Below are 13,849 nucleotides of genomic sequence, written 5' to 3' on the forward strand. Positions count from 1 at the left end.
TATAAGTTTGATAGAGAGAAAGGAAACACTAATTTTGATGCATCTTAATCTTATTTTATATAATTATTACATACAGAGGATTATTGGATAGCTCAACAAATAAAAATAATAAAAAAAGATTAATTAGTGTAATGGTGCATATAGATTTCAAGAACAGTAGACAGGTTGTCACCACCAGCGAATTTATCGATCAAGGTAGGTATTATAATTTTTTGTGATGCTGTTTTCTGCATTGTCCACTCCCAGTTGTATTAAAAATTTCTTTAATTTCTATTTAAATAAGGATTTCGAGACGTCCTGAAAATAAAATGAAAGGAAAGTAAAATGAACCAGTGAAGAGAAAAGTGACTACGATAGAAAAGGACAGAAAAAAAGAGAGTAAATTGATCCAGTGAAGAGGAAAAGAGAAGAGTGACTACGATAGGAGAGGACAAAAAAGGGAGAGTGAATGGAACAGTCACAAAAGAGTAGAAGAAAAAAAAGAGGAGAAGATCACACCCATCTCAAAATATATCTCTAATTTGATATGATCAAAGACTGACTCCAACTAATAAGAAATTAAAAAGTGGATGGAAAGAAAAAACAAGATTAAAAAGTAGATAGAGTCAATAGATAATCAGACACCACACCCAACTATATGCTACCAATTTGATAAGATCAATGACTAAAAGCCCTGAAATGTATGAGCACAGAAGAAGGAAAAGATGTTCATTTCTCCGTGGTGTGAGTGACCGACTCCTAATTTAATCGATAGCAGACGATATCGTGTTCGAGTTGTTGACAAGGACAGAGTGTGTGCGAATTGAAACAGAGATGAAAAACAGCTGGCTAATGATTGTTGATGACGCAGCTGAAGGTCACGTGACGTCAGAGGGAGGCGTGTAGTAGCCAGATGCTTCAAGTGCTGCTAAAAAGTCAAGGCGCCATACTTTGAGACAGCCAGTTGTGAATGTTGGCTCACACCGGGCTGTGAGCTCACACTTTCTAGCCGCACACAACAAAAACAGTGTTATTTTTGTGCCAGATACACAGTTATTACTAAAGTTTAGTGTTATTCTAGAACTGTATTTGATAGTCTATTGAGAGAGCAAGTTGTAGTATGTACTATAACATATTAGGCTGAGGGGAGCTTCAAGCAACAGAATCAGTGCTATTTTTGTGTTTGATACATAGTTATCACTAAAAGTTTAGTGTTATTTTAGAACTGTATTAGAGATTGAGAGAGCGATTAGTACGTACAATACAGTAATGTATTAGGCTACGGGTACACTTTTATCTTTCAGTGCTATTTTTGTGTCTGATACATAGTTATCACTAAAAGTTAAGTGTTATTTTAGAACTGTATTCTAGATTGAGAGAGCGAGTAGTACATACTATACAGTAATATATTAGGCTGGGGAAACACTTTTTATCTTGAGACAATAGAAGCCGTGTTATTTGTGCTTTTTTTATTCACAGTTATCACTAAAAGTTTAGTGTTATTTTAGAACTGTATTAGAGATTGAGAGAGAAAGTAGTACATACTATACAGTAATATATTAGGCTGAGGAGAGCACTTTTTATCTTGAGACAATAGAAGCAGTGTTATTTGTGCTTGTTTAATTCACAGTTATCACTAAAAGTTTAGTGTTATTCTAGAACTGTATTCTAAATTATTGAGAGAGTGAGTAGTACATACTATACAGTAATATATTAGGCTGGGGAAACACTTTTTATCTTGAGACAATAGAAGCAGTGTTATTTGTGCTTGTTTAATTCACAGTTATCACTAAAAGTTTAGTGTTATTCTAGAACTGTATTCTAGATTGGGAGAGCGAGTAGTACCATTATAGATTATAAGCTGGAGAGAACTCTTGTTATCCTTAAATCGCATTAATCACTGAAAATTCGGTTTTTTTAGAACTGTATTCAAGATTGTGTAAATCAGTAGAACTACTATAGATTATAGGCTGGGGAAGCACTTTTTATCTTGAGACAACATAAATAGTGTTATTTGTGGTAGTTTAAGTCACAGTTATCACTAGAAGTTTAGTTGTTTTAGAACTGAATTCAAGATTGGGAAACCCATTATCTATGAATGAATCAATGTGCCTCGATATTGTAGAGTTGAAAACTTCACTCCGAAATTTTAATCCTACTGTACTTCTTTTCTTCACCGGTGAATATAGTGCAAGTCTAAGTTTATTCCTAGAAGTCTTCCTAGAGTTTGAAGTCTACTTCATGATTTGTGAAAAGTCTCTTGAATTGGATTAATAAATATTCACTACAAATTCTTTAAAAATCCAACAATTCAGCTTCAATCTTATTTCAAGTTTTTGATAACGCTAACCGCACTTATCCAAACACGACGTTTTTCAGGTCGGAGATAAAGAATATAGAGAAAATATAGCTGTCGCTTTTGTGGCTATCCCAATATTACAAACATAGAAAATTGTGTTTGTGAGAGTTCTCTGATACAAGCAAGCTTCAAAAAATATTATTTTTATCACAAAGGATTCTAGATTCCTTGGTTATCACAGTTGCGAACATTTAAAAGTTTTTAGTTGAGAGTATCACCGCCGTGGGCGCTCTGAAGATGGCAAGTAAAGGAGGAGGAGGAGTTGGAGGTAGAGGAGGAGGTGATGCTGTACTACGACAATATATTGCTGTTGGAACAGGTCAGTTTCAATTCCTTGGATATTTTACTGTAAATACATTGAATATTATTGTCTTTTTCATTTAGTGCTACTTTTAATATAAAAAATATAAATCTCATACCATTTAATATCCTTTAAATATCGGGCATTATGTCCGAATCATGTTGTGACAAAATAATTTAAGAAGGTACTGAGATTTATATTTTTATTTATACAATAAATAATATGAATAACAACACAAGTTATACTCATCAATGGGAATCATTATCAATGAAATAGATGGATACACAAACACATTCCTAATTTACGATGTACCAATTTACGTGTAATGATGAAAGAATATAATGCAGAATTGCATGTGAAAATAAAATAGCCCAACTGTGACTTTTTCAATCAAATTACTAAAAATAATGATTACAAATTCAACAACCAAATTACACATAAAACTATAGATTGTATTGAATATTGAGGACCACTGAATAATTTTTTTCCAATATTATTTCATTTGATTTTCAAAACTTGACTATTATTTAATTTTTCTTATCTCAATGTGGCGTCCTTCTTATCTCGTGTTCTAAACAAGTTAAACATATTTGACGTTGCGAAATAGGGAAATGACCAACATCCAAATCGCTATTGTTTCCATATTCAAAAACTATTTTATCAGAAGTTTACAAAAAATCTTCAAAATATATTATTCATTATTCTACTGAACAATATTATTTCATTTTTTTCAACATATACTCGTACTGTCAAACCACAACATTAAATACTGTTCATAACAGTTTTATTAATGCTTATGAGATGGTGATGAAAAAAATTCAGGAAAAATTTTATTACCAATCTGTTTCTGCACAATTAAATTTCCAAGAGCTTCAATTCGAATTCAAATTCAAATTTTGAATTGACAGTGACAATGATTCACAATGATTGACAGAAGAAAAATTTCTATGATAATTCAGAATGATTATTTCCCTTTTGAAGTGCTCAAGTATTTTATGCCTAATATAAAATAGCAGAAATGAGTGATAAATTACGTCAGTTTATCTGAACTTGACATATGAAGTGGAATAGTGTTATCTGAACTTGAAATATGAGGTGACATAGTGAAGATTATATTGAAAGAATTAGGTCAAGTTTGAACTATCAACATTTTTAATAATCTGATCTATTTTTAGTTCGTTTTCTAACATCTATCTATTCCGAGAAGACACTTTTAAGTTTATTACCCAATCTGTTGAAAACTTTTCCTTTCAAATAACATTTTTAAGAACTGATGAATTACTTCAACAATTCACAGTAAATTTAGTTGAACCGGAGTTGATCAGAGCTCAATAGAAAGAATAAATATATAAGAAATCTGTTAATAAATATAGCTAATGTATTTCACTTTCCATGACGATCTGCTTGATTCTTTTCAAACTATTCATGACAACACTACAGTCTATTTTATTTAAATCGTTATTAGAACTAATTTTAAATTTAATTTAAGTAATCATAGTACTCACGTATGGAGCGCTTTAGGAGTTTCAATTCCATTTTCAACACTCAGTATACTAGTCAGTCAGTGAGTGAGTACTAGTTTCAATGACTATTATTCAAAAAAATAGACCGTACTATAGTCAAAAATATATCAAAAAACAAAACAATATAGTCTAAATTAAAGGATTTTATAGAAATTAATGTTTTAATAAAAAAAAATTCATTTACAAACCAACAATCTGAAGTGAATAGAATGATATAAATCTTGGAAAAAGAATAAAACTCACATTTACTCCATATTTGTTAGACAGCTTACCTGAAACAAAATACAAACAATGAAAGCGTTTTTACTCAATAAATCTATTGGAAAATTTCGAGTTTCAATTGCTGGTTTACAATTCCAGTTTTTCAATATTTTTTTGAAAATACTGTAGAATTATGAATAAATATACATTTTCTCATACATTATACATTGATAAATCAATCGATCAATCATAAATCAATCTCACAACACGAACTTACAATAACAGCTGAAGCCCTGAGGAAACCATTCGAGAAAATTAGTACATCAAGTATATAGCTATATTGAGGTTATAATGGCAGTGTTTGATTGACAATGGTATTGCTATCCTTGTCTATCATTCAACAAAGCGGATAGTGCTATCTCTTTCTTTATGAAATTATTGAAAAATATAATTTCCTGCTTAATGAAATATAATTGATTATTTATATGAGAATAAAGACTTAATATTACATCGATAAACCTGTATCAGCTACCGGCTATAGAAGGAATTGAAAAGACAGAGGATCGGCAACGTTGTTCCGCTATCTTTCTCCACTGCCATTATAACATAAACCTATATCATAGATTAACAATAGCGTAAGTAGATATCCCATGGTATAGGGCATTTATGTCGCAACTTTTACTTATCACTCAAGCCGATTACTGTTGATTATTGTCGAATTTTACTGTTTTGTTGGGGTGAGAGTGTATAAGCGGCGCAGTTTGAGAGACTACCAGCCTCACATAGCTTCACGGGAAAGAAATACGTGGACTATCGGCTTGAGATAACAGTAAAAGTTGCGACATGTACGCCCTATACCATGGGATATCTACTTATGCTATTGTTTCTCTATGCCTATATCTACTATCTAGGTATAGACTGAATACTATCCTTGTTAGTACATAACGTGAGTAAATAAAAACACAACAAAACATGTGGATCAGATGAGCAGATGAACAAACATTTATGACAATCGACACCAGTCAAAATATTAATATTTTTGAAAGCTTTTTGATGACAGAGTAGCCCTTTAAAATGGTGTTGGCACAATAACAAAATTAGTGACCTTGTTTTAAGAGACGGACGGGAAAACAAATGGATTTATTAGCCGCTGGCATTTATTGGGTGTTTCATTATCATGACGATGATGATGTAGATGATGATAAATGATGGTCATTGTTGACAATAGCAATTGATTAGCGTAAAACATACAAACACACAAATACACACATGCCAACACATTGTATGTAGTGGTAGGCACTGGATTCTCTGCATCTGTTATTATGACGCAACCGATTTGGTCATCAATTCTCGTCAATTGGAAACAAAAAAATCTTAATTGATGAAAAAATAACACCATTTCAAAACAGTTCAATTGTGTTTGCCAAGATTTCGATTAAACTGTGCTACCTAATTGTTTCTAAAAACAAGATAAATTACAATAATTATTATGTATGATGAATAAACAGATCTATTGAGTAGAAGCTTTTGTTTGACCAATCTCTGGTCCACTTATCTCTTTTCAATACCAGCATATTAATTTATTTTTATTATAAATAAGGAATTGAAGCTTTAAGTGGAAGAAGGTGTTATGAACAAAATCAAGTGGAGTGAAAATCAAATCAGGTGAAGTAACAAAATCAATCTTCTGAGATAGCCTACAAGCGTTCAAAGTTTTTTCATTTGAACTTTTTATTCTATCTTCAGATACTTTTGGTTTTTGGATTGGGAATATATATTATTCATCAAAAACCTCCAGAAAAACTTTTTCCCAGACTATTTCAACATTTTAAAAGATATTTCAAATAAATTGTACATAACAAAAGTACAATTCTATAATAAAAGTTGCTGTACTTTTCTATGGAAGAATGGCAGGATGTGGAAAGGAGAACAAAACGCCATAAAGAATATTAGTTTGAAGTTCAGTTGTATGTCAAACGGTAGAGTATTTGACTGATAACTTATCCTGGAAGTTACAGTATTATATCTACAACAGTCTCCAACTTATTGAAGGGTTCTCTTACATATGACTCTCTCTGTATAGTGAGGTCCACATTATAATGGCAGTATTTGATTAACATTGGTGTTGCTATCCTTGTCTATCATTCGACAAAGCAGATAGTGCTATCCTCTTCTACCCATGCAATTTTCCGGTTCGTTTTTCAACAATATAGAAATATAACTAACATAATATTGATGATTTTTTTAAATTTAATCATTGAAAAATATAATTGATAATTTTTATCAAGATTGAACAGTTAATAGTCATCGGATGTACCAGTACTGTATCTTTAGATAGCAACATTCTTCATCTCACCTCATTGCTCAGCTGTAGCCAGACTTCCTTCACTATTTATTTATTTTTACATTTAACAATACACAAATCAAATACATGATTAGAAAAGGAGCAACAGGCCTAGCCCAAAACTGTTCCCTTTCCGAATTTAGTAGTAAGCCAATGTCTAAAATTTAGGTTATGTTGTTTCACTTTGAATAAAATTCCAAGTCCAGAAATATACAAACTGATATATTTACAATAATAATTATAGCATCTCACTCATTATAGTATGATCACATTTATATGATTTGTGATTCTGTCCACGAATAAATAAATAAATTATAGTTTTAATTCTATCGTGCAATATTCAACAACTTGTCTGTAACAGTATATGTTTGTTTCCTCCACAGCCAGCCTGAGCTTCTTCATCCAGGGCACATCTCTGGGCTGGCCATCACCCACCATCGAAAAACTGAAGGCCACCACACCAATCACCGACGCCCAGATCTCCTGGATGGTGTCCGTGCTCTACTTCGGCAACTTCCTCAGTCCCATCCCGGCCGGCTACCTCATGGACCGCATGGGACGAAAACGCATGCTGGTCACACTCAGCATACTACCGATCCTCAGCTGGGTTCTGGTGATTTTCTCCACAGACCCATTAATCCTGTATGTGTCAAGGTTCCTGGGAGGACTCTGGGCAGGGATTTCTGCCACAGTTATCCCCATGTACCAAGCGGAAGTGTCACAACCCCAGGTACGTGGTGCGCTGAGCACCTTCATACAGATCATGACCTACATTGGGGTTTGTTACGAGTACATCCTGGGACCATTTGTGTCCTACACCACCCTGGGACTCCTCAACGTTGCGATCCCAGTCATGTTTGTGTCAGCGTTCATGTGGATGCCTGAGTCACCCTACTGGTACACCATCAACAACCGCAAAGAGGAAGCCCTGGAGGCTTTGACTTGGCTGCGCAGCGGTCTCCCCCGCTCCACCATTGAGGATGAGCTTCAACTGATCGAACACAGCGTCCGTGAAGAGATGAAAAACAAAAAAACCTTCAGCGACTTAATCTCCACACGAGGCAACCGTCGTGGGTTACTAATCGTGGAGATGCTGGCCATCTTCCAACGCATGTCAGGGATTAGTGGAGTCATGGCATTCACATCCATCACCATCAAACCGTTCACGATCTTCGGAATTCTCATGACCCCCGACATCTGTGTCATCATCATGGGAGTAGTTTGGATAATCTCCACGTTCATTTCGACAGCACTAGTGGACAGGTCAGGTCGTCGACCTCTACTGATGACATCCTCCCTGGGCAGCGGAGTAGCCATGACCTTGATTGCCATCTGGTTCTTCCTGGATCGTCAGACCACCCTCAACGTCTCCCATACCCAATTCCTACCATTCCTGGGCCTCCTGATCTACGGTCTTTTCTTCTCCATCGGTATGGGACCGATAGCATCCACAATTCAAGGAGAGACCTTCCCCGCCAACACTAAGGCGAAAGCGTCAGCTATTACTTCAATCTCACTAGCGGTCACCTCGTTTATAATGAACAAAATCTATCTGGACGTCGAGAATACGATCGGTATGTACTTTAATTTCATACTATTCGCGTCGGCATGCTTCATGTGTTTAGGGTTTGTTGTGTTCTTTGTGATAGAAACCAAAGGTAAAACGCTGCATGATATCCAGGAGGAATTGAATACCAAAAAGAGTGATCTAGTATGAATGAAAAAGTTTGGAATTTAGTTTAAAAAGGTATCAACTACTATTCAATGTTCCTAGTTTTCCAAACTTGATTTTCTCCACAACTGATGTTGAAGATTCTACAACTATAGTGAGGTCCACGTTATAATGGCAGTGGATAAAGATAGGAGAACATCGTTACCGATTCTCTGCCTCAATTAATTGTATTTCTACACTGTCAAAAACAGATTTGGCATCGTTGCGGAGCTAGAAAAGGATAGTAATACCTGCTTTGTCGAATGATAGACAAGGATAACATCATCAAAGTTAATCAAATACTGTCATTATAACGTGGACCTCACTCACTATAGGTGCTTTATTCTCGTGACTGCTTTATAATGAATTTCTATTTTAAAAAATTATAATAATATGGTAAATTATGAATTATAATAGTATTCAAGTTTCCATGAAGTGGTAGAGGAGAAATCGGGTAGAAGGTAAATCTATTCATATTGAATAAAATGACTATATTTCCCTCAATCACTCAGTCATAATGATTAACTAATATTACTCACTTTTTGTGTAGTTGAGAAGTTGATAGTGTGGTAATTATTATTCATATTGAATGAAAAAGACTAAGAAATTGTCAAAAAAACACAGATTTATTTATACTTAGAAAGACCGGTTTCGGTTATTACACCATTGTCAATCTCTGATAAACAGATAAGAGTTAATCAGAGATTGACAATGGTGTAATAACCGAAACCAGTCTTTCTAAGTATCAATAAATCTGTGGTTTCTTGACAATTTCTTAGTCTTTCTCATTCAATAATATTACTCACTTTCCTTTTAAGTGCTACTTGATTTAAAACTGTTATTTAATTCATAAAACACACATAAACATTGCATTATAAACCAACTAGAAGTAGAAGGATTATAATAACTCGAAGCCCTGGAGGCCCTGACTTGGCTGCGAAGCGGTCTACCCCGCTCTACAATTGAAGATGAGCTTCAACTGATCGAACACAGCGTCCGTGAAGAGATGAAGAACAAAAAACCTTCAGCGACTTAATCTCCACACGAGGCAACCGTCGTGGTTACTAATCGTGGAGATGCTGGCCATCTTCCAACGCATGTCAGGGATTAGTGGAGTCATGGCATTCACATCAATCACCATCAAACCGTTCACGATCTTCGGAATTCTCATGACCCCCGACATCTGTGTCATCATCATGGGAGTAGTTTGGATAATCTCCACGTTCATTTCGACAGCGCTAGTGGACAGGTCGGGTCGTCGACCTCTACTGATGACATCCTCCCTGGGCAGCGGAGTAGCCATGACTCTGATCGCCATCTGGTTCTTCCTGGACCGTCAGACCACCCTCAACGTCTCCCATACCCAATTCCTACCATTCCTGGGCCTCCTGATCTACGGTCTTTTCTTCTCCATCGGTATGGGACCGATAGCATCCACAATTCAAGGAGAGACCTTCCCCGCCAACACTAAGGCGAAAGCGTCAGCTATTACTTCAATCTCACTAGCGGTCACCTCGTTTATAATGAACAAAATATATCTAGACGTCGAGAATACGATCGGTATGTACTTTAATTTCATACTATTCGCTTCGGCATGCTTCATGTGTCTAGGGTTTGTTGTGTTCTTTGTGATAGAAACCAAAGGTAAAACGCTGCATGATATTCAGGAGGAATTAAATACCAAAAAGAGTGATTTAGTATGAATGAACAAGTTTGGAATTTAGTTTAAAAAGGTATCAACTACTATTCAATGTTCCTAGTTTTCCAAACTTGATTTTCTCCACAACTGATGTTGAAGATTCTACAACTATAGTGAGGTCCACGTTATAATGGCAGTGGATAAAGATAGGAGAACATCGTTACCGATTCTCTGCCTCAATAATTGTATTTATACATTGTCAAAAACAGATTTGGCATCGTTGCGGAGCTAGAAAAGGATAGTAATACCTCTTTGTCGAATGATAGACAAGGATAGCATCATCAAAGTTAATCAAATACTGTCATTATAACGTGGACCTCACTCACTATAGGTGCTTTATTCTCGTGACTGCTTTATAATGAATTTCTATTTTAAAAAATTATAATAAGGTAAATTATGAATTATAATAGTATTCAAGTTCCATGAAGTGGTAGAGAGAAATCGGGTAGAAGGTAATCTATTCATATTGAATAAAATGACTATATTTCCCTCAATCTCTCAGTCATAATGATTAACTAATATTACTCACTTTTTGTGTAGTTGGGAAGTTATATTGTGGTAATTATTCCATATTGAATGAAAAAGACTAAGAAATTGTCAAAAAACCACAGATTTATTGATACTTAGAAAGACCGGTTTCGGTTATTACACCATTGTCAATCTCTGATAAACAGATAAGAGTTTATCAGAGATTGACAATGGTGTAATAACCGAAACCAGTCTTTCTAAGTATCAATAAATCTGTGGTTTCTTGACAATTCTTAGTCTTTCTCATTCAATAATATTACTCACTTTCCTTTTAAGGGCTACTTGATTTAAAACTGTTATGTAATTCATAAAACACACATAAACATTGCATTATAAACCAACTATAAATAGAAGGATTATGATAACTCTTCTATTATAAACTGATTTATTCAGATTTTTTGTTCTATTTAGTTTTTTCATAAAACTCACATAAACATTGCATTATAAAACAACTATAAATAGAGGGATTATGATAACTCTTCTATTATAAACTGTTTTATTTAGATTTTGTGTTTAAAAGCAGTTGAAACTAGTTGTGTTGTGATAAGTGATAAGATAGAATGTTACTTCTTGATAACTTTTACCATAGAGAAACGATAGCGTAAGTAGATATCCCATGGTATAGGGCGTTTATGTCGCAACTTTCACTGTTATCCCAAGCCGATAGTTCACGTAGTTCTTTTCCATGCAGCTGTGTGACGCTGGTAGTCTCTCAAATTGTGCCGTTCCCACACTCTCACCCCAACAAAACAGTAAAAATTGACAGTAATCGGCTTGAGATAACAGTGAAAGTTGCGACATAAATTCCCTGTACCATGGGATATCTACTTACGCTATTGTTTCTCTATGATTTTACTATGTTTCAAAAATTGAGTCGCTTTTGATGTAAAAGCATAACATACCGATTAACATGTCCAACATCAAAAATTATTTTATATTATAACAAGTAAACTGAGATTCACACGAGTGGTCTGAATTTACAATAGGGAAATAATTTTCTTCGATGATTTCACCGAATAATGTATAACAATAATTACTGGATTCACATTAAATCAAAGAGTTCACTAGAGACAAAAGAGAGATAATAAAAAATTGTAGTTCAACATATGTTCGATTCGTGATAAAGTACTAAAATATGTTTTTATGACTGTAATTACTGCTGCATTCTTGACAATTGTATTTGAGTTTTATGCCTTAACAATGGTATTTGGAACACAGTCTGCTCTTTGATAAATATGTTAGCTTTAATCTTCACCAATTGGAGGAGATACGATTCTAGAGACTAGAGAATTAGAATTATGGACTCATAAAATGATAACTATTGATTTTATGATTCAATTACAATGCTCTAAAATCTAATTGGAAATAAAGTGGAATGTATGATGAATTATATCAATTAAGAGAACTAAACTAGAGATTGGAATAATGGCTGCTTTAAATGTTGTGATTCTATTATAATCATTGTTATGATGTAAACTTATTAAAATTTCCCTGAACAGAAATGGCTTCCAATTCATCTTAATTAGATAAGATTATTGAGAATTTTTAAATTTGCAAGCAAATTTGCTAATCAAGCATCTGAAAACTAAATATCTTTGTTTCAACTGTTTGAATTGCATTTATGGATGTATTAGAAAATGTATTTGCTTTGGATTGCATCAACTAATTTTATTAGTATTAGATTTTTCACTATGATTTTTGATTGCAGCTCAATCATGATCCTCATAATATTGCTTGATGAAAGAATTAGAAGAGTATTAATAAAACTTCCCACCATCATAAGATAAACGCTTGTTGATTTTTACTGAGTGAACAACAATTTCAAATATTTCCGTATTATTTATCATAAATTTTATTATAGATGGACTGAATATTCTCACCAATTTTATCAAGCTTTTTAAGAGTACAATCGCTTCTGAGGGAACCGTGAAGTGGAAAGTAAATTCATTTATTGATTAATGATTATTTTTACTATCGATATCCAAGTAAAAATATTTTTAAAGCTAATATTGGAATTTTTATTAGTGATGTCTACACACAGTATTCAAGGCTATTTGATCATTGTACTTACACGAGTGCTGTATAATTATTGTGTATACTTAATAGTCATACTATTTTTATAAAGAAAATGTTCATGAATCAGATCAACACTAACTATATTCTTTTATTAAACAATTATTTTTAATTTGAAATTTTAAGTAGCCTCTAGTTTATAATTTTTAGTTATAGATAATTTTGATAGTGCGATCTCCAGTAGACTGATTGAGTCAAGTCTGATAATTCCCTTATTTCTCTTGTAAAATATTGTGAATTATATCCAGAGTAACAAAGATGCTACAAGTTTTAATTATTGATGTCATCTCATGTTTACACTAAACCATGTTCAAATAATTCGACTTTATGTTCAGTATACGATGTCCTATGTGTTCAAAACAAATTTATTTCTTAGTATAAAATTATTATGTCTTTTGTTGTAATGAATTGAATGTTTTTTTCAAATAAATGTAACATTTTTTCAAGACTTTATTTTATTTATCAACTCACCAAAATATATTATCTATTCAATCTACTAATTACACGGTAGTATAGTATACTACTTATACTATAGTATTACTGTAGTTCTTACTATTAGCACAGAATTATATAGCAGATTATAGAAGATTTCTCTGCTATTAGTTTAGTCTACGCACAGGCCACAGTACCCATGAAGTTTCATTTCATAATGATTTATAATAATATGTAACCCTAATTAGAGTTCTCTATTATTTGTAAATGTTTATTTCATTTTTCATAATACTCATCCTATCATTGTATATTTTTGTACTTACAAACGAAATATTTGACATTTACATTTTGTCATGCGAAAGTTATCAAATCTCAAATGTTTCTAGGCGTTGAAGTTGAAATATATTTTCAAGAATCAGTTCAAGAAACAATGACACACCTTTTTTAAACTGATAAGTTTCAAGAGTACTTGAAGTGGTAAATACTCAAAAAGGTAATTTTTACTACAATCTGTGTAGCCATCAAAATCTAGAGGTTGTTTTCTAGTAGCCTAATTCAGTACTTCAGTAGCCTAATTTGGAAACTATTTTATCAGTTATGAACTTGAAAGCCAATTACAGAAAAAACAGTAGATGATAAGTCTAATCCTGTTGATTGAAGAACAAATAATATTCTCAAGTCTCACTCACTTCTAACTTT

The 13,849-nt window shown here is 33.4% G+C and overlaps 2 protein-coding genes across 2 annotated transcripts; both read left to right on the forward strand.

The window, feature by feature from the left end:
• Window positions 1-1,285: 1,285 nt before the first annotated feature.
• LOC111062486 (facilitated trehalose transporter Tret1) lies at window positions 1,286-9,043 on the forward strand. Its single transcript, XM_039422161.1, has 2 exons — window positions 1,286-2,657; window positions 7,091-9,043. The coding sequence occupies exons 1-2, from the start codon at window positions 2,576-2,578 to the stop codon at window positions 8,422-8,424; spliced, it is 1,416 nt and encodes a 471-aa protein (XP_039278095.1). The 5' UTR covers window positions 1,286-2,575; the 3' UTR covers window positions 8,425-9,043.
• Window positions 8,822-10,313, forward strand: LOC120349734 (facilitated trehalose transporter Tret1-like). The gene is given in 4 exon segments (XM_039420288.1): window positions 8,822-8,834; window positions 9,333-9,431; window positions 9,434-9,478; window positions 9,481-10,313. Coding segments are annotated over 4 exon segments (798 nt in total). The 3' UTR covers window positions 10,122-10,313.
• Window positions 10,314-13,849: the final 3,536 nt, after the last annotated feature.

Source organism: Nilaparvata lugens, chromosome 2, assembly GCF_014356525.2.
Source record: "Nilaparvata lugens isolate BPH chromosome 2, ASM1435652v1, whole genome shotgun sequence".
NCBI lineage: Eukaryota > Metazoa > Arthropoda > Insecta > Hemiptera > Delphacidae > Nilaparvata > Nilaparvata lugens.